A 21,806-nucleotide genomic window follows, 5' to 3' on the forward strand; every position below is an offset into this window, starting at 1 on the left:
ACGGCTTCTTCGGAGTCTTCCAGACGTCGGCTACTGCTTTCACAGGTGGGTGATGGACTTCAGTCTTCATTCTCCGACCTTTGAGTTTCATAAACTTCTTAATCTGGCGTGTCTTCACTGTTTCAAATTCTTTCATGTACGATTTTCCTAGATCTTGTTGGATTCTCTTTCTGTCGTCATCTCTAGTTATTTTCCTAAGTAATGAAGATTTCGTTATTTTGTTGATGTTTTTTCCAACGGTTGTAATGGATCCTCTTCTAGCTTTATATGAATCTACTGGTGTCATTATATTCAAGCCAGGTGGTATTAGCTTTATGTCTCTACATCTACACAGGAAAGTTAGATGGTTTGAAAGACGAGCTAGTTGTTCTATATTTAAGAGATGAGGAATTATTTACATTTGACGGATATTCGTCCTCATCTTGTTTGTTGTTAACACAACGTTTCGGCTGATATACCCTCCAGCTTTCGTCAGGTGTCTTGGGGAAATTTCGAACCTGGGTTCTCATTCCTATCGATGTTACTATTATTATATTATTATTATTATTATTACTATTATTAATTAGGTCGCTGCCGTGAATCGAACTCGGAACCTTGGGGTTAGTAGCCCGCGCTCTTAACCACTACGCCATATGCCCGTGGGCAATTATGGGGTGAATTTTAAGGCTTATAAATCTATTATTTTTCTATCCTTCCTCAATACCGGTTCCCATATGCTATTCATATCTGCACTCCGTCTGCTTAGGAGGTTGTTGTGTCCTAGCATATGTGCTGCTTCTTTTAGTTTTCGTATTTTCCAGTGTTGTTCCCTGTCTATTATTTTAACTTCATCCCACCGGGAGAGGTGGTTTCCATTTTTCCATACATGATCAGCTATACCCGATTTATCGATATCTCATCGTGTCACAGCTTTGCGATGTTCTTCTACCCTTATTTTGAGGGGGCGTCATGTTTCGCCTTTGTATAACCTACCACAGCTGCATGGGATGGAGTACACGCAGATTTTTGGTCATATTCTCTTCTGTTAGTGGTTTTACCCGAAGGAGATATTTGCGAAGTGTTGTATTGCTCTTGAATACTGCCCTGATGTCATATGTCCGAGTTCGATTCACGGCAGCGACCTGATTAATAATAGTAATAATAATAGTAATATATTAATAATAATAATAATAATAATATTAATAGTAACATCGATAGGAATGAGAACCCAGGTTCGAAATTTCCCCAAGACACCTGACGAAGGCTGGAGGGCATATCAGCCGAAACGTTGTGTTAACAACAAACAAGATGAGGACGAATATCCGTCAAATGTAAATAATGTAAATAATTCCTCATCTCTTAAATATAGAACTAATAATCGGTGACCATAAATTTCATTTGAAGTAGCTTCGGTTTAGAAAAGTACTTTAGTGCTTTACCTCGCTCCATCTACAACGTGAAAAGTTGTGGACTATATATTATTCGTTTTTGCTATATTTTACAACACGGTTGATATAAATTGTTTGCTGCACTAAAGAAATGCTAAGTAGATTTCCTAATGGTCATTTTTTTTTTGTTCGATGTGTGCAGTAGCTACTTGTTGAAATTTGAATGCGATGCTAATGTCAGGAACCTGTTGAATGTCTAACGTTTAGTTCTTCTGCAACCCCTCGATTTATTTTGTGTGAGTCTGTTACAATAATGGCTACCATGTGAAGGCGCCTGGCTTAGTGGTAGATTACTCGGCTCACGATTGTAAGGTCGTGAGTTCGATACCCGGTGTTACGTTGTACTTGAGCAAGACACTTTATGAATGATACCTGTGTTTCAAAGGGCCAGCCTTGGCACATTCTGTTCCACTTTGAATCTCCCAGAGAAGCATGTTAAGGGTCCGCGTGTCTGTGGAGTGCTCAGCTACTTGCACGTTAATTTCACGATCAAGCTGTTCCCTGGATCGGATCAACTGGAACACTTGTCGTCGTACCCGACAGTGCTAGTTTAGTTTATATATTTATTTATTTTTTTTTTTATGACCACCATAATTAATCGTTGACAGTCACGGAAACCGTGAGGGTTTGACAGATTGCAAAAGGAAAGTGGAATTAGAAGTCACAGTGATATTAACATTTGTGTGCAAGCAAAAACGCACATACAGACATATACGCAACCTTTCCCATTTTCAAAGCTTTCATCTGCACTACAAAACTTTTGGGCCTGAAGTTGAGTAGTTAGTTAAAAGCCCTCAGTAGTTTCCATGCCTCATAAAATAAAATCTCTTTTGTCCTATTTCAATTTGACAGCCTAAGATATGCAAAAAGAAAAAAGAAAAGCAAAACGTTTGTCATGAATCAACAGACTGAAATATATGCTTCCAACTTGTAAATTGAAACGCAGTTTAACAGATTTTTTTTTTTTTTTAATAGATATAAAAGTTTAAGATAACATAACACTTAACTACGTCATAAAACCTGAATGCCTTCCATAGTCCTCTTCGATAAGAACTAGAGCGAAGATACAGAGCAACAAAGCTATATTGATTTATTAAAATAAAGTGACAACCATGAGACATATAATGTTTATTAAGTAAATAAATGTGAAAAGTTTGTCATTCTCAGTAATTCTTCTTGAAGTAAATATCAAAGCGTTAATATTTGGTTGACTACGGTCATATATACACACTACCATCTTCGCAGACCAGCGTATTGCATGTAGGCATCACTATATATAAGGTTTGATTTTGAGAAGAAATATATTTAGCCGTGATCGTGAAAGTGACAGCAACATCAGAACTAATGATGGGTGCCTTCATATTTCAATATTTTACAGAAATCATTAATGTTCAGTGCTTTTTAATCGGATTAGTTACTCTTCTCATCGCACGATGGTTTATGGCACGATCAAAATGCACCTACAATCTACCTCCGGGTCCAACATCTTTTCCAATAATAGGAAATTTACCTCAGATAATTACAGTCACAGATCTTAGTGTGAAAATGAAAGAACTTCGAAAACAATATGGAGGCATTTTCAAAATCGATGTCGGTTTTGACACTATGATAATGGTATGTAAAACAGAATGGATTTTGGAAGGATTGGTCAAGAAAGGAGATCAACTAAAAGGAAGATCCAATTGGTTCTATCTTTTTGATAAAGTATTTCAAAAGAAAGGCAAGTCATACATTTAACAAATGTATTCTTTCTTTTTTTCTCTTCATATGTATATATCTAGATGCGTGGACCTTCCGATTTCTCCAGTCCGATCCTACCACCCTCTTTGTTTTCTCTAAACCAATTCTCCCCTCCTTCAAACGCGGCCGAAGTCTACATGACGTACTAGTTCGTAGCTCCCTCCCTCACTCCCACCCATCTTGCATCTTTCCCCTGCTCCGGACCTCTATTCAACACCTCTCTGTTCATCACCAATATCACATCTGTCACTGGAACCAGCCAACATACTATTCACATCCGTAACTCATTCTCTTGTATCTCTTCTAATACCATCTATTGTCTCAAATGTACCTTTTGTGGTTCTTTACATGCTGGACTGTCTAGCCGACAGATCTACAGAACAATTACGAGATATCCGCCTTCAAAAACATACCCACGTCGCTCGTCACTTCTGCTCGGCCAACCACTCCCCTGAACACCTCAGTGTCTTCGGCCTGGTCTTACACCAGGGAACTACCACCACCAGACTTCGCTAGGTGCAACGGTACATTTTCATGCTAAGAATCCATACACCGTTTGGACATTACAGCCTTCTTGTAACAGCTTCCAACTTCCTTCTTCGTTCTCCTTTTCTCTCTCCACTTACCTTTCACACACTTCCACACACCTACATAGGTAACTTACAACTCCAGCACTCAATTCAATATACATATCTACTGTACACAGACGTACAAGAACATTTACCTATTATCATAAACACGTACAAAAAAGCTCCTCATCGACACAAATACGCAAATACAGACATACACTCATACACACACACACACACACGTACAAACAGCGATGCACACACATTCACCCGCACATTACCCATCCTCTCAACCCCACGTCCGATTACTGCTGAGTCTTACACTGTTATTCCCTTCAGCTACTAACCTGTTACATCTATTCTTTCATACATAAACACAAACAAACACCCGCACATATACTATCATTTCACGCAGCACTCGCTAACATACAAACACGCTACATGAAACGCGCGCACGCGCACACACACACACAAAAGACGTATATACACATATACACACACACACTCGCACACAATGGTCATTTTTAGCACTGTCTTGTCTTCAAAGACTACATTCCCTATCTCTCCAACTTCCTGTCAAGATAGAAAACTAGGAGTGAAAATGAGGTTTCGAGCTTAGCTCTTCGTCGGAAAGAGTCCAGTTAATGTAACAACGCATGTGCTTTGCTCCAGACTATTTGCTCCTACCGTTATTTCCTCCTCTCTAGAATTTTCCTCTTTCCGACGAAGAGCTATGCTCGAAACGTCATATTCACGCCTATCATTTCTTTCTAAAACTTTCACTGAACATTAATCTAATACATTCCTCATGTACGTCCAATTGATGTGTTTACCTATCTGTTGTTTTGTTTTGGTGGGGGATATTTGCCTATATATATATATATATATATATATATATATATATATATAGCTTACACCTATTGAAGTTCGGTAAATAATTTCTTGTTTCCCTGTTTCCCTGACATTAATATAATCCCTGATTTCACTTTGTACTTAGTTAACACTTTTTTCTGAAGCTTATGGATATTGACATCTGATACCAAGTTATTAGCATTGCTATGCCTAAGCAAAATATTAATATGTGTGTGTTTGAATGGACTCATTTATATGTATGCGCTTTCTTGTATTCTTATGTCCTTTCAGTAAACAAAGCGTTTGCTCAGCATCATAACAGAAGAAATATTTCATTTTTCGGAAGAAAATAAATATACTCATCTATGCAATACACAATTCGACATTTCATCATAGATTCATACAAACACACACACACACGCACATGATATCCTGCGAGGGTGGAAAGATGTGATATTTCCAATGCAGCGCTCAACCTGAGCCTGAGCCTATCTACACTCTTTAATTGTAGTCTTAAGTAAGATCGAAATTTTCAAGGTGTAGAAAATCCAGGTGTCACAATGGTAAAACCATTGTGTGGGTTTAGGGAAGTGTAAAATATAATCTAAACTAAAGGACAAAGAAAGAGTCTAGCACATCTTTAATGACCAGTTACATTTGTTTCTGTACCAACTCTATTTTCAAAGGCAGTGTGTGTATGTATATTTATATTCTCTTATTCTTTTATACGTTTTAGCCATGAGGCTTCAGCCATGCTGGGGCGCCGCCAGTAAGCTAATAGCCACATTAAAAAAATAACGTAACTCAGTATATTATACAGGGTGTCCACAAAGTCTGGGTACATGGAGTAAATAAAATCATAACATAAACAAATAAATATAAGAAATAATAATTTCTTAAAGTATGTGTTAATCCACATGTACCCAGACTTTGTGGACACCCTGTAGTACGTGAATTCCTTCGAATTACGCCTTATTAGGAAATGACTCATTGGTTGGTTAATGTAATTCTGTATATTAAAAAAAACAGAAAGGCCATAAATATGTGTTTATATATATGTAGTTAACACTACAGATAGTAGTAATCTACTATCACAGCGAGTTGGAATTACCATGCCTTCACAACGGAACGAAAGGACCACGTGCGCATGCAAGAAATAACAGTAAACTATGAATGTCATTCTCAATTTTAATTTCAATTTTATTTTATTAATAGCCCTCTTCTCTTCTCACATATTTTATACTCACTTTTGATAAGGTTTAAAAAAAAAACCCAAAACATGTAATGTAAATTAATTAAACACCCAAAAACGTTTTTTTCAAAAAAGTAGCATTTTCATTTTTATTTATCTTTAATATCTACTTACTCGTGTGGTACTTTTACAAATCTTTTCAAATATATATATATATATATATATATATATATATATATATATATATATATATATATATATATATATATATATATAACCGGCCGAAATTGCAAGGAGAATCTGGATCTCGACTGAAGAGAGAAAACTCCGAATGACCTGTCCGTGTTTTCTTTGTATCGTCTATCTGGATGTTTTGTCCCTTTCTTGTATCACCTAACTGTCTGGAGGTTTTGTGTTCTTGTCCCATTCTGTATTATACGTATATATATGATGGATTCTCTTGTCGTGAACGACAAACGGGGCTTCAATAACATAAAGCGTTAATGATGTTCTATGGACACGAATGTGTCTCTTGGGGGCCTGCTGGTGTCTTGCAAACCTTTTGGCAGATAGAACAAGTAGAAGTCTCAGTTTGCTTGTGTGCTTGTGGATCATTTACTATGTATTTTCTTGAGTGGACAGCAAGGCTTGCTTTGCATTACGCCAGAAAACCACAACGACAGGTAAGGTTTTCATTTAGAGAAGTAGCGTCATATATATATATATATATATATACATATGTGTGTATGTATATATATAATCACAAACCAGAAGGAAACTACTAAGAAGGCATTGGTTCTATTATAATTTAGGATTTGACAAGTTGTAATTCCAAATCGCTAAAACTCATAAACGTCACTCATGTCTATTTTCTTATATAGTACAAGTCTTTTCTGAGCAAGAAAAAGAAATAATCTTCTGTACATATTTGATACATACATTAATCTAATATCCATGTTTGAATTTCCCTCTTGTGCGTAATTTATTTATATTTTCTAATTTTCTTATCAGTTTTAAAAATCCACCCCACCAAATAAATGTTTGAACGTTCTTTTCTTACCCTCATAATTGTTTCAGGCATATTCTTTGGCATTGGAAAAGAATGGAAAGATGTAAAGAAGTTTACCGTTTCAGCGTTCCGAGATTTAGGAGTGGGCAAGAGAAAACTAGAAGAACAGATATATTTGGAAATTCAGGAATTGGGTAAAGCTTTTGCCTCCTATAATGGTAAACCGTTCTCCTTGAAAACACAATTGGCACAGTTCACTTTGAGTATTATACATCATATAATATTTGGTGAAAGGTGAGTAATATTAAAGGTCTTGAAACAGAAATTTACTTGCTATAAATAATTGTTTCAGTTACATTTCTTATTCACGAAATAGTTCACCCCTAGTATTCCCACCAACACACAGACAGAAATGAAAATTCTATTCAAACAGACAAACAACAAAAAGAATTTTTGATACCAATAAAAGAATAGTTTGGAAACCGGTTTTTAGCAAGAAACTCAAAACGGGTTCAGTCCCACTGCGTGGCACCTTGAGCAAGTGTCTTCTACTATAGCCTCAAGCCGACCAAAGCCTTGTGAGTGGATTTGGTAGACAGAAACTGAAAGAAGCCCGTCGTATATATGTATATACTAGCAGAAATACCCGGCGTTGCCCGGGTTAAAGAGAATAATGAAATCTAAAAACGCCGTCTAGACTACGCATCATCTTTATATATAGAGATGTATATACACACACGCACCCAAACACACGTATATATATGTATATCAATATAAATATATGAAAGTCAATGAAGTTTCGTAAAAGAAGGTGATCATGTACATACTTTCTTGCTGTTGTGATTATAACACCTCATTGTAAACTATGTTCCTTGTTTTTCCTTGTGGAGCATATACAAATAGGTTTTTTGTTGCTGCCCACTCTTGAGCAGCCAACATACAGTTGTCCATGTGAGAAGCAGGGTTCTTCCAAGAGAAGACCAGCTACAGACAGTGTTTGACCCTGATATTTGTTTATGGACATGGCAAAAGTCACACGAAGGGGGAATTGTAGTCTTCTGAATGTAAAAGGAATGTCTGCTCCTGATGGAGTAAGGGGAATTCTTGGAATAAAGACGTCATCCCCTTTTGCACATCCAGAAAGAATGGTAGCCTCGATAACGTGTGACATCATTTTCTAAATAATGCTCATCTGTTATGTTCGGGTTAAAATTTCATCAACATCAAAAATATATGAATTTTCATGGGAGTTATGGCCGTTATGCAAAGAATATAATTTCCAAATTTCATAAAGATCCATTCAGTACTTTTGACGTAGTTTTGGATAAGAAAACAAATGACTAATGTGTGTGTTTGTGTGCATGTGTATGTGTGTGTGATGGGTGTATATATGTATAGATATCTGTATGCATGTATATATGTATATATGTGTACATATTACATGTACATCTATATATATATATATATATATATACATCTACACATATGTATACATATACATGTATGTATAGATTTATATATATATATATATATATATATATATATATACATATACGTGTACATCTATATGTATACATATACATCTCTCTCTCTCTCTCTTTCTCTCTTTCTCTGAAAGTATCTGTCATTACAGTATCGAAATGGTGTACATATACATCTCTCTCTCTCTCTCTCTCTCTCTCTCTCTCTCTCTCTCTCTCTCTCTTTCTCTCTTTCTCTCTCTGTGAAAGTATCTGTCACTACAGTATCGAAATGTGATTGTTTCAGTTAGTGGAATAGTTTCTTTTTTAAAGTGAAAGTATTTGACATGAGTGTTTTTGTTTCACTTTTGACACGTAATACTTAATTAGTGGAGGAGATATTATGTTGCCGTGTGCTCGAACTCTGCAAGAAGTTAATAATTTTTTTTTGACTAAAACACAACTGGAACCCTAAGTAAGGCATGTGTAAAATTTGAATGAAATTGGTTGCGTAGTTCTCGAGTTTTAGGGATTCACACAGACAGACAGACAGACACACATTCTCATTTATATATATATATATATATATATATATATATATATATATATATATATATATATATATGTGTGTGTGTGTTTGTATATGTTTGTGTGTCTGTGTTTGTTCCCCCAACATGGCTTGACAACCGATGCTGGTGTGTTTACGTCCCCGTAACTTAGCGATTCGGCAAAAGAGACCGATAGAATAAGTACTAGTCTTACAACGGATAAGTCCTGGGGTCGATTTGCTCGACTAAAGGTGGTGCTCCAGCATGGCCACAGTCAGATGACTGAAACGAATAAAAGAGTAAAAGCGTAACCTTCTACGTCAATAAACCACTATCGTTCATGGAAGCTGTTCTTTTTTATACCTTCTACAGACTGCTGGAAACTCACTAACTTCCTAAACTTTGATCATTGGATTTTACCTTTGCACACACATACACACACACACACACACACACACACACACTCACACACACACGCACACACATGTGTGTATGTTAGTATATACACACGAGTAAGCACATAAATGCAAAACAAGGTGGAAAAAATACTACTCAAATACCGGAAGATTTTTTCCGCTTTATATATATATATATATATATACATATATATATATATATATATATATATATATATATATATATATATATATATATATATATGCTGGACCGCTGAAATCTACAAGTTTTTTTTTTCATCCTTTTTCTCTTTATTTCTCATGTTCCTTTCTGTTGAAGAGCGTAGGTTCGAAACGTAAAAGACCTTTTTCATTTTCCCCGAGCGTCAATCTAACACATTTGCTTGTTGGTAATACACCTGTCTTCATCTTTCGTTTTTCTATAAATTGCAACTGTGTATGTGTGTGTGTGTGTGTGTGTGTGTGTGTGTGTGTGTGTGTGTGTGTGTGTTAGTGTGTGCGTGCGTGCGTGCGTATATTTATGTTTATATTTTGTTTATTTTGCATTGGAAGGACCAAATTTGGTGATATGGAGTTTCAGAAAATCCTTGATGACACTAAATTCTTCTTCGAGAATGTTAGCGCATTTGTACCAGAGAATTTCCTTCCATTCCTGCGATTTCTTCGATGGAAATCTCCTGTAAGTATAAACATTTCATAAAGTTATTTAAATATTCCTAAATCAATTTTTGAGCCCAGATGATGTGTTTTCAAGAGCCATGATTTTGTTATTGTACTCCGACAGTGCCGGAAGAGTACGATTGTCAATACAAGCGGCCGAAATGAGGTTCTACCGAAGAATCGCTGGACTAAGATTTCTCTCGAGAATGCGTAGCTCTAAGATCAGAGATTATCACAAGGTCAAACCTTTACTTTTTTGCATTGAGAAGCCACAGCTGCGATACTACTGACGTGTCGCAGGAAAGTGTCGTAAGACAGATTCTTCAAGGCGAGCCAAACTGCAGGAGACTTAGGGGTAGACCAAAAATGAAATGGATAATATCCACTTAGTTGGCCATGTTTGAGAATCCTGCAGGAAAATGTAATGGCTGTTGTTTCTAATATGTTTGAGGTACCTGAAGTACCCCAACGATCCCACCAGAAATAGTGACGGAAAAGATGGATGGAGTGTAGTGATTTAAGGGGAAAACTGCTCAGTAAAAATGATGTTAGTTAATAGGAAAGAATTTCATATATTTTCCATCAACACTTTTGTTATGTCATGCTTTTCTCAATGAAAAACATGACATAAACAAGTGTAGATAGAAAATATATCATTCTTTCATACTAACTCCTAACATCATTTTATCTTTAAAGTCTCACGTCCATGCTATATTTCTTCCATTATAATTCGACATCGCCTATCAGAATAATGGAATATTACATACTCTCTAAGGTTATATTTACAAGGACGTTGGGTAGAAGCATGAATAACTGAATTAGTCTTTAGTGGAAAAAGTTTTCAAGGTTTTATGCATACACTTCATATTCTTCATTCACCGACAGCACAATTTATTTTTTTATATCTAAAAGTTCATTGTTAAAGACAGTTATAGGGCTTTCAATGATGTGGTGTAAGAAAATCGAGGTCACAGTTATTGTTAGTGAGTGGATATGGTCTTTGAATTCATACAGTATAATGATTGAATATATTTTATTGAGGGAGAAAAGTCGACTCTAACTAGATTTAATTTCAACTCAGAAGGTAGACTGATGTAACAAAATAATGTAAAATATTTCTTTGAATTGAATACATACATTAGCGTTACTTATAGGTAGAACAACTTATCCAGAACGACAAAGGTCTCCGAAATTATACAAAAGAGAAAATCGCAGAACACAAAGAAACGTTTAATGCTGAAAACATAAGAGATTTCGTTGATTTGTACTTGCTGTCTCTTGAGAAGGAACCAAACAGCGAAACTTTATCAGGTGAGTTATATATGAACTGTTAATTACACTGTAATAGTTTCTTTCATCAATTATATTTCTGTTATTCCTTTCATCAATTATATTTCTATAATTTCTTTCAATTTTTAATTAGCTCAAATTGACGCTTATAATTTGTCTCTACACAAGCACCTTATTTATCTCGTCTCTCAGAACATGATTTATATTTTCATAGCTATTTAACCATCAACTGGATCTACAAAGATACTTACCATTCTCGTGTGAGAGACGAGATACATAAGTAACATGGTATGCTTTCTGAGACGAATTGGGTTGTGGGCGTTAGCGATAGTCGGCAATCGTCTCTACGACAGTAATTTCTGTCATCTTTCCAATCTAATAATGTTACATGTAAAAGCTAGAATCTCTATTTTGACAATAAGTCTCGATTATGCAATTTGCATTATGTAACTAAAACATCTTATAAATAATCTCTCGTATTTATATATATATATATACACATCACCGAGGTATTTCATCTACTTTGCTTTGTGTATATATATATATATATATATATATATATATATATATATATATACATACCATACATACATACATACATATATATATATATATATATATATATATATATATACAAATATAAATAATATATAAATATTATAAATATATAATCTAAAACTAGAATTTCCGTTTATAGACACAAGATTGTATAGGGATGACGGCCTTATAGTCACCCATAATTTAAACGACCATGAATTAGATAAGCTTAGGAAGGATCTAATCGCTTTCTTCCAAAGGATAGGCTTGCGGATTACAATAGATACTAACCTAAAAAAAAAGTAGATTTCTTAGATGTAAATTTAGACTTGAACTCAGGTATATTTAAACCTTACCGTAAGCCTAATGATAAACTATCTTATATTAGCAGAGAATCCAACCATCCGCCAGTTATTCTTAGAAACTTAGTAACGGAGGTAGGCGAATATCGTCAATTTCTGCGGATGAGGCAACATTCCAAACGGCAGCACCTTATTATAATAGTGCTTTAAGGAATAGTGGATTCTCTGGGAGGATCCAGTATACCCAGTCTAATGCTAGCAGCAACGCAGCACGTTGAACTAGGACTAGGAAAGTTCTGTGGTTCAACCCAGCTTTCAATATGGCCGTAAGAACTAATATTGGTAAGGAATTTTTAAAATTAGTCTGAATATTCAATAGAAGAACGCTTAAGATCAGCTATTCTTGCTGCAGAAACTTCGCCTGTTTGATTAGCCAGCACAACAAGATAATTGCCAAAAATCATAATGCCGACTCTTTCCTAAAAAGCTGCAATTTCAAAGATGGAACCTCCTGTCCGTTGAAAGGGAGATGTCTAGAAAAGGGTATCGTGTATAGAGCCAAAGTCCAGATAGAAGGCTCACACGATTATAGAATTTATACAGAGGCTACGGAAAATTGATTCAAAACCAGGCTTTATTCGCACAAGAATTCTTTCAGATACCCCGAAAATAGAACAAAGACTAGCCTGACAAAATACGTCTGGCAATTAAAAGAAAACGAAGTCCGATATTTCAACGTGACATGGAGGATTTTAGGTAGATCATCACCTTACAGGCACGGTGCCCATAAAAGACCAATTAAATGCGAGTTGTGTTTATTAGAAAAATTCCACGTTGAGACCTAAAAGTATTTTATGTGGATGTCTGTGTTGTAGCAATGCATATGTATTCGTATGTGTGCGTCTATGCTTATGTATAGAGCCTATGTTTATACTTGCGCACATACATACATCATTTTGTGTGTGTGCGTCTTTGTGTATGCATGGGTAAGAGTGTATGCTTATATTTACACATACATACATTTATTCGTGTATGTGCGTCTATGTTATATATGAGAATGTGCGCTCAGGTTCACACTCACACATACTTGAATGTGTGCATACGCACGTATACAGTTATGTTTGTGTGTATTTGCGTACATATCCCTATATATCTGTATACGTGATGTTAATATACATCTTTGTATACACATATATACGTAATCCAATTTTGTGTACGTTTGTTATATACGCTACACTTCCTTCTTTCTCTCTTTCTTTCTTTCTTTCTCTATTTCTGTCTTCGCTTCTTTCCTCCCTTCTTTCTCTCTTTTCTTCCTTTGTTTCTTTCTTTCTTTCTTTCTTTCTTTCCTCACGAAAACCACACTTTCTCTCTTTCTGCATTAGTAACGTCCTTATCGATACGTTCCTCTTCCTCCCCCCACTCCGTAAGTTTAAGATACACCTACTGTTACCAACGCTGAATAATTTTCGTGCGCGAGCATGATTGCGTGCATATGTGTATGTGTATACATCCGTATTCGTGTATGTATTTATGTCTTACAAATATATACCTATATATGTCTGTACGTATGCATCTGCGTATTTTGATGTATATATGTATGTTGTAGATAGTCTAGTATACGTATATACTGTTGTAATTTTATTTTTATTTTTAATGCAGCGTAAATTTTATTTTAATTTTAATGTATTAATTCGAATATAATTATTTACAATATGTATTTTGAACCCATCTTTCAATTTAAGGATTTCTTCGATTTTTTAAAATATGATGAATCTATATTGAATTCATTTGTTTTGTTTATTTTGTTCATTGAACACCCAAGACCGTTATTTGAAACGACCAATGAAACAGATCCATGTTATATTAGTTTATATTAGTTTTGATTGCATCGTCATTCCTTTCCCATTTCTAACAAAACTGTCCGATGAACGGGAACGTGAAACACCGAGTAACAGTTTTTTGTTATACTTCTGCTGCTTTTAAATAAAGTATATACAAATATATATATATATATATATATATATATATATATATATATATATATATATATATATATATATATATATATACATACAAACAACAGCTATTTATCCTCTCTGAATTATATTGATCATTATAAGTCGAAGCCAATTAAGGTGATTAGGCTTCAGTGAGGAGATCTACCAAGACCGAAACATATCTCTAACTTTTCACACGTAGTGTAAGAAATATGTTCCACTCTCAACAGCATTGTCCGTGATTCGCAAAACTTAGTAACTAATAGAATTTTAGTTATCCCACTTGTTTGCTACTTTAGGTTTTGAGCATTCTTACTTCACAAGATCTTCAAAACGTAAGGACAATCTCAGTTAAATCGAAATTTTACAGCTGACTTATTTTATATATGAGACTTAATCCTATGCATTGTGGAGGCACATGGCCTAGTGGTTAGAACAGCAGACTCGTGGTCGAGGGATCGCGGGTTCGAATTTCAGACCGGGCGATGTGTGTGTTTCTACACAGTTTCTGTTAATGATATTCACTCAAAAGGCATTGGTCAGTCTAGGACTGTAGTAGAAGATACTGACTCAAGAGATTGCACAGTGGGACTGAACCTGCTACCGCATGGTTGCAAAGCGACTTTCTTAATCACACAATCAGGCCTAGTTTTAACTGATGAAATTTTAATAGATTTTTTTTCCATTCCTTTGTCTTTTTGTTGTTTTGTTTTTTTTTGCAATCAATCGTCATCTACTTGTCCGTTATTTAATACAATTATACAAAATTATTAAGTTGATTGAGTCTAATTATTCTTTGGGCAATCTTAGACTCAAACATGTTCCGTGCAATCATCGATATGTTTACTGCAGGAACCGACACAATTGCACTTTATCTTACCTGGGCCTTTCTCTTTATGGCCAAATATCCTGATATGCAGAACAGGTGTCGGGAAGAAATTAAACAAGTAAGTTATCTCAAATTTCTTTATTATTATACGCTTTGTTTTCCCTTCAAAGTATTTGATAGGATGTGGAGGCGCAATGGCCCAGTGGTTAGGGCAGCGGACTCGCGGTTTCGATTCCCAGACCGGGCGTTGTGAGTGTTTATTGAGCGAAAGCACCTAAAGCTCCACGAGGCTCCGGCAGGGGATGCTGGCGAACCCTGTTGTACTCTTTCACCACAACTTTCTCTCACTCTTACTTCCTGTTTCTCTTGTGCCTGTTATTCAAAGGGTCAGCCTTGTCACACTGTGTCACGCTGAATATCCCCGAGAACTATGTTAAGGGTACACGTGTCTCTGGAGTGCTCAGCCACTTGCACGTTAATTTCACGAGCAGGCTGTTCCGTTGATCGGATCAACTGGAACCCTCGACGTCGTAAGCGACGGAGTGCCAACACAAACACACATTTGATAGGATGCCAGAAGATTTAGCGGTTAGCATGTTTCCACGTATTGCTTTCTTGATATTAATTCTTATCTTTGGAACGCGTTAGCCCAAATATTTTTGTAACTAGTGATCTGAGAGCTGACCTACACATTCTCTCTCTCTCTTTCTCCCTCTCTCTGTTACTTACTCTATCTTTTTTACTTATTCTCTATCTCTCTCACAAACACACACACACACGCATTCATATGCACGCATATAGATCGAAAAACACATGGATAAGTCCGTTGTAATGAATTTTCTATTTCAGGTCACAAATATGAGCAGGCCTGTCACAATGGAAGACAAACGACACATGACATACGTTGCAGCAACTCTTCTAGAGGTCCACAGAATTGCTCCCGTTGGTAAGCAAGCTGTACGATAAATTGTATTTTTAAAAACCGAATTTTGTATATAATGCTAAGTTTTTGTTTTGAAACCCTATCTTGGTTTCTGTATTGGGAGGGTGGGTCTGAGTGGTCTTAGGTGGGATGGAGTTGGTCTGGGATCCCACATCACACTGACGGTTTTTCCTCTTCTTTTGCTTTTTCCTTTTATTCTCTGGCACTCCTCCTTGTTCTTTCCATCTATCTGCACTTCTTCCTTTTTCTCCTCCGTCTCCAGCACCGCTTCTTCTGTCGTTTTCCTCTGTAGAGGGCAGTGAGCTCTAATGTGGCCTTTTTGGCTACATTTAAAGCATCGCGGAACTCTGCCCTCTACACATACTCTCAATACTATTTCTCCCAACGTCACCGTCTCCGCCAAACTTTCCAGCTGCTTCGCCTCTGCTTGTATGATAATTTCCAACGTTTTCCCTTCATATCCTCTTTCCTCTGTCTCTGTGGCTTGGAGGACAGCCACTTCCTCCTCACTTCCAACGAGGACGGCTGCCGCAACCCAAGCCACTTCTAAATCGGGTGGAAGTCTTTCTTCCAAGGTACGTGGGTAGAAGTACTACTTCCTCCGTTTTTACAGTTGTACTCGCCAGCCTCTTTGCCTCCTCTGCAGTCCTAAACTGGATGACCACCGTCCCGTACCCATTTCCTTTCGCTATATATGTCACTTCCTTCGAAAGCCCCTCCAGAGCTTTTTCTACTTTTTCCATCACCATCCGCTCTACCTTCCTACTCTCCACTGAGTACACCTTGTAGGTAACGGTCTTCTTCTCCATATTTACCATGACCCTTTTCGGGGGTAATAACTTTACGTCACCGCCCACCTACTGTGTCATCTTACACAGCTCCTTCAGTCCGGTTAGGTCCACTTCCCTTTTCTTCACCTCTGCAGCCTCAGCAAAACTCTTTACTCTTTCCAAATGCTCGTCCATTCTATATACCGCCTTAACGAGCTCCCCCTCTGCTGAGGACAGTTCATACTCGCTAAGGTCCGAATACATTCCTTTCCACCGGTACAACACTCACCGACAAACCGCTGCTAGGCAGCTCAAAAAATTCCGTCCGTCTCGTCAAAAATCAACACAACGAATAGACTGACGCATGCGCGGTAGCAAGCTTCTTACCACACAGCCACGTCCGCACCCTAGCTATGCCATATATAAAATAACCTAATTTTAAGCAACAGTATTATATAAACTCAGACTTTTAATGTTTTACCACACAACTTTATATACATTCATAATCCTAACGAACGCAACAGTGTTTTCATCGTCAATAGTACATATAATACCAATAGCAACTCATTCGGTTTCAATTTGTCATTCATTTTAAAAATTCCTAATGTTTCAAATAATTCTTTTATCAGCTCCAATAAGTGCTCCACATGTCGCTGAAGTAGATACAACTCTAGGAGGTTATAATATCCCCAAAAATACTGTTGTTTCGTTCATACTAAAAGATGCTCTTCATGATCCAAACCATTGGGATAATCCGGAGGAATTTTGCCCTGAAAGATGGATTGAAAAAAATGAGATAAAGAAAACTGAGGCTTTTGTTCCTTTCTCAGCGGGTAAGTAATATGAGACTCTAATGATAAAACAGACATGTGTGCAAAAATAAGCTGTGACTACCTGAAATTTGGAGAGATCTCAATGGCTACATTATCTAATGTTCTCGTCATCTTAGGAGGTTGGGATGTAATCTTAAAGAAATTAGGCTATTACACGTATCAAATCGAACACCTTATAGAAGCTTCCTTGTTGGTTAGACATTCGTATAGTTGACCGAATGTATAAAGCACCAATCTAAATACATTTTAATATAGGGCAGCGAGCTGGAAAAATCGTTAGAACACTGAGCGAGATGCTTAACATTTCGTACTTCCTTACGTTCTAAGTTAAAATTCCGCCGTGGTTGACTTTGCCTTTTATCCTCTCGAAATTGATAAAAATAAGTACCAGTTGAGCATTGCAGTCAACTTACTTTCATCTCTGAAATTACTGGCCTTGTGCCAAAATCTGAGCCCAATATTTAGTTACATTAAGGCGGCGAGCTGGCGGAATATCGTTAGCAAGTAGGGCAAGATGCTTAGTGGCATTTCGTCTGTCTCTATGTCCTGAGTTCAAAATTGCGCCGGGATCGACTTTGCTTTTCAACATTTCGGAGTCGATAAAATAAATACAAGTTGAGTACCGGGATCGTTGTAATCGACTTACTTCCATCCCTGAAATTACTGACCTTTGGAAACTGATACTGTATTAACTGCCAAAAATTTTTATTCATATTTTTTGGCTTTGCCAGGTATCTTAGGAGTTAAATATATAGTATTTAAATTTTCTTCATTTGTGAATTGTTTTAGAAATTATGATAAAATTCTCGAAAAGTCCCAAATGGGGATCGCTGAAAAATAAGCAATAATAAACATTTTAGTTTTTTTTTTTTTTAAACTATAGTATCAGATGCGAATGCGTATGAAATATCAATTAATAATATAGATGGGAAATGCAAAAACAAAAAAAGGAAAACGTTTTCAAAACGGTCGATATTTTTGTAGTTCAGAAATTGCGATTTATGACATAAAATGTCCTCTAGAATTAGCCAGAGCTAATAATGACAAACTTTAACTGCTAAATATTGCTAAACACACCTCTGCAAATGCAATGTCCATAAGCAATTCACTTTAAATACAACGAACAACTGGCAGTGAGCCTGTTTTTAGCAGATCCTCAGATGGGGTTTATGGTAGGTAATGGGTTAAGTCTGTCCAATTGACAAAACCTCCTTACAAACTTGCTCTTTTATTCTCTTAAAATAAATTATCATTTCGATCAACCGACCTTTACTGATTTATCCTGTCTTATATATTCATGAAACTATTTTAAAAATTACTTCCGAAATACGTAGATGTACTCGCATAGCATGTGTTTTGATCTGAGAGTGTGTGCTGCACTCGCCAGTTATGAAATGTTTAGAGTGAAAAGTAAGATCAATGCTACTTAAAATTATCCCAGAGACCTTTTCTTTTACTTTTCCTTTACACTAGTTTCAGTCTTTGGACAGCGGTCATGCTGGGATACCACCTTGAAGGGTTTAGTCGAAAAACTTGAGCCCAGTACTTTTAAGTCTGGTACTTATTTTATCATCCCTTTTACCGAAATGCTAAGTTACATGGATTTAAACAAACCAACACTGGTTTTGTCAAGCAGTATGGCGTCAAACACGGACACACATACGCATACATACTTGCATGCACGCTCACACACACACACACACACCCGCACATATATATATATATATATATATATATATATATATATATATATATATACGCACACACGACGCACTACCAGTTTCCGTCAACTTCTGGAGCTTTAGATAAAGACAGTTGCTTAATGTGCCATCGAATGGAACTGAACCCGAAACCACATAGCTGCAAAGCAAACTTTTTAATCTCAGGGCTATTTCTGCACCTATATGCATGTATTTTGTCACAAATTATATTTCATTTGATATATTTAAACCATTGTATTGTATCACATGTAAAGCATAGTGTTTAATTTTAATTATAGGTCCAAGAATATGTGCAGGAATGTCATTAACCAATTTTGAAGCCTTCGTAGCTTTTACAAATATCTTACAAAAATATAAGATGGAAAAACCTGACGAAACACCAATGACAATGGGAGGTATACAAACAGGAATTACTTATATTCCAGTGAGCGATAATATCCGTGTTGTACCACTTTGAAGTACATCGTTCATATATGTTTGAAGATACCTCTTTAAACTTCACTGGATATACCCGAGGAAGAATATTTTTTTCATCAGCAGCATACTTATTTCAATGGTATTTCTCCGTTGTACGCAAGTCATACTTGAACGATTATAATACTTTGACGTGCATATTAATATATGTTTGATAATATTTGTGTGTTAATATCTACAGATGTGCCTCATAATATCTAGATAATAGAAATAGACGGACCAGTAGAAGCATGACAGATATAGTGTCTAACTTTGTCATTTAAGGTCTTGCATTGTAATTTCCTTTGGTTATATATCATTTATCAATCTATATGTTTTTATAGTCATCTAATCATCTTATAATTGATAGAATGTGAATCGAAAATAATAAATTCGTTGCAATCATAACTTTAGTTATTGTTTGACTAACACGATAACCAAAATCTCAAATTCTGCATTCAGTAAGATTATGGACTGGTATTTATTTGTAACATATCTTCGTTGGCATCCATTTTCAGCAACTCTGCCATACGTCGACTACAGAAAGAGGATTTAAAACATGCTTACAAATATGCCGGATGTGCAAAGATATAATCAACGATTGCGGAGCAAGAACCAATAGATTAAAACGCTGAATATTTGGCCTACAAAACATAGAATAAATAACGAATACTTCACACAACCCCGAGAGACCACTACGTACGGGGAACACAGTAACTCTAAAACATTAACCACAATCCATTCCAATTACCTACTTTAAACTGTGTGCATTGAAATTGAACGTTAACTTATATCTACATTAGCCAGCTTTAAGTGTCCTACATAATCTGACCTGATTTCTTCTATACCGATAGACCATTGACAGGGTCCCTTATAGTCGCGAATCATTCAAAAACGCTTGCTATTCTACAGTACTTGTTACATCTTAGAGTCAACAATAAATTGAAGAGGCTAGAGTTATTTTGTGCGGTAATTTCAGCCTCTTGCTTACCTTTAGTCAGGGCTCATTTCTTTGTTTTTTCACTTTCATCTTTCCTTACTGTCCTGAGTAGCATCCCACGTTTCTTGAGTCCTCATTTCTTTCCCCTCACTGCAAGTACCGCTACGCAGTGTCTATCATAAACTGTACTCAAGGAAAAGAAATATCCCACATTTCGGTCATCAACCCCTGGTGCGGATGGAACTCAAGGTGAGGTGATTTATTTCGCCTCTTCTTAGACAAAGACAACGCATGGAGTTTTGTCATTGAAACTCTGGAAACAGCGACATCAGTAATTATGTTTTTCTCTATGAAGCCTACAGATATTAATAATGCGGTCGTCTCTGTCTACTACTCTTTCTTTTCCTAAACCATTCATTTGCTTCCGGAATGATGACCCCCATACTGTAAATGGAGTTTCTGCTATGTGTCACCAGTCTAATTAATCTCTCACCAATCTCAGCGAGGTAAAGCTTCAGGATAACCTAAACGTCACTGAAGATCATCAGATTCTAGAGGTGCAAGCAAACCCACCAGACATGTTGTTGCAGTCCCCACTCGTGATTGTGATGTTCACATTTCAAAGACTCAGCTTCCCTGCACCATTTTGTGTGACTCGGTTGGTTATGCACTATTTATACATGTCTCCTCGTCTGATTCTTGGTCGTGAAAACCAGACACACTCTCAAACAATCTGCTTTGTTTGATGCAGTACACATACTGCTACAAATTGACCAGGGTCTACCTCTCTCCAGATCATTATTTGCTTGGCACTAACACATTTAACTGAATTTACATACAAATTCTGTGGGAAGACAATCAAATATTTTCTTTCATATGAGAACGATTTCAATTTGTCTAGTGCAAAAGGACAAATAGCTAGAAACACTGCTACAGACATAACTCGGTTTTACAAGAAGAATTGGTACCATAACCGGATTGGAAGAATGTACTAAGCAACGTGGAATAGAGAAAAATTGATTAAGCGGGCACACATTATTATCGATAAAGAAAAGGAAATAATAGAATTTGAACGTACACAGATTTTTGTATTTAAAAATCAGGGAGGTAGAGGCTTTATTCAACGAGAAAACTATTAGAAAATATTCACTGTTGGTTACGAATATTTTATATTTGTTTCAGCCATTGAACTGTGGCTATGCAAAGGCACCACCTACAAAGGTTTAGTCGAAGGGATCGACTCCAGTACTTATGTTTTTCTTCAGGTCTGATACCTATTTTATCTTTTACTGAACCGCTAAGTAATAGGCACGTA

At 36.3% G+C, this 21,806-nt stretch overlaps 1 protein-coding gene across 2 annotated transcripts; it reads left to right on the plus strand.

Moving 5' to 3' along the window:
- Window positions 1-2,422: 2,422 nt before the first annotated feature.
- LOC106870255 (cytochrome P450 2B2) lies at window positions 2,423-19,959 on the plus strand. Of its 2 annotated transcripts, none has more exons than XM_052971997.2 (8): window positions 2,423-3,147; window positions 6,858-7,083; window positions 9,766-9,892; window positions 11,028-11,184; window positions 14,813-14,949; window positions 15,681-15,777; window positions 17,174-17,377; window positions 19,377-19,959. In XM_052971997.2, the coding sequence occupies exons 1-8, from the start codon at window positions 2,772-2,774 to the stop codon at window positions 19,553-19,555; spliced, it is 1,503 nt and encodes a 500-aa protein (XP_052827957.2). In that variant the 5' UTR covers window positions 2,423-2,771; the 3' UTR covers window positions 19,556-19,959. The 2 variants fall into 2 exon arrangements, with proteins under 2 accessions (XP_052827957.2, XP_089216365.1); XM_089360239.1 differs by having other exon boundaries at window positions 2,467-3,147; window positions 14,855-14,949.
- Window positions 19,960-21,806: the final 1,847 nt, after the last annotated feature.

Source organism: Octopus bimaculoides, chromosome 11 (genome assembly GCF_046866305.1).
Source record: "Octopus bimaculoides isolate indiv1 chromosome 11, ASM4686630v1, whole genome shotgun sequence".
NCBI classification, from domain to species: Eukaryota; Metazoa; Mollusca; class Cephalopoda; order Octopoda; family Octopodidae; genus Octopus; species Octopus bimaculoides.

Excerpts from the sequence above, each read along its gene's own strand:
- LOC106870255 (XM_052971997.2), top strand. The coding sequence starts at position 2,772 with ATGATGGGTGCCTTCATATTTCAATATTTTACAGAAATCATTAATGTT. Across the intron at positions 3,148-6,857 it reads TAAAGTATTTCAAAAGAAAG|GCATATTCTTTGGCATTGGA; the intron begins GCAAGTCATACA and ends TAATTGTTTCAG. Across the intron at positions 17,378-19,376 it reads TTTTGTTCCTTTCTCAGCGG|GTCCAAGAATATGTGCAGGA; the intron begins GTAAGTAATATG and ends TTTTAATTATAG.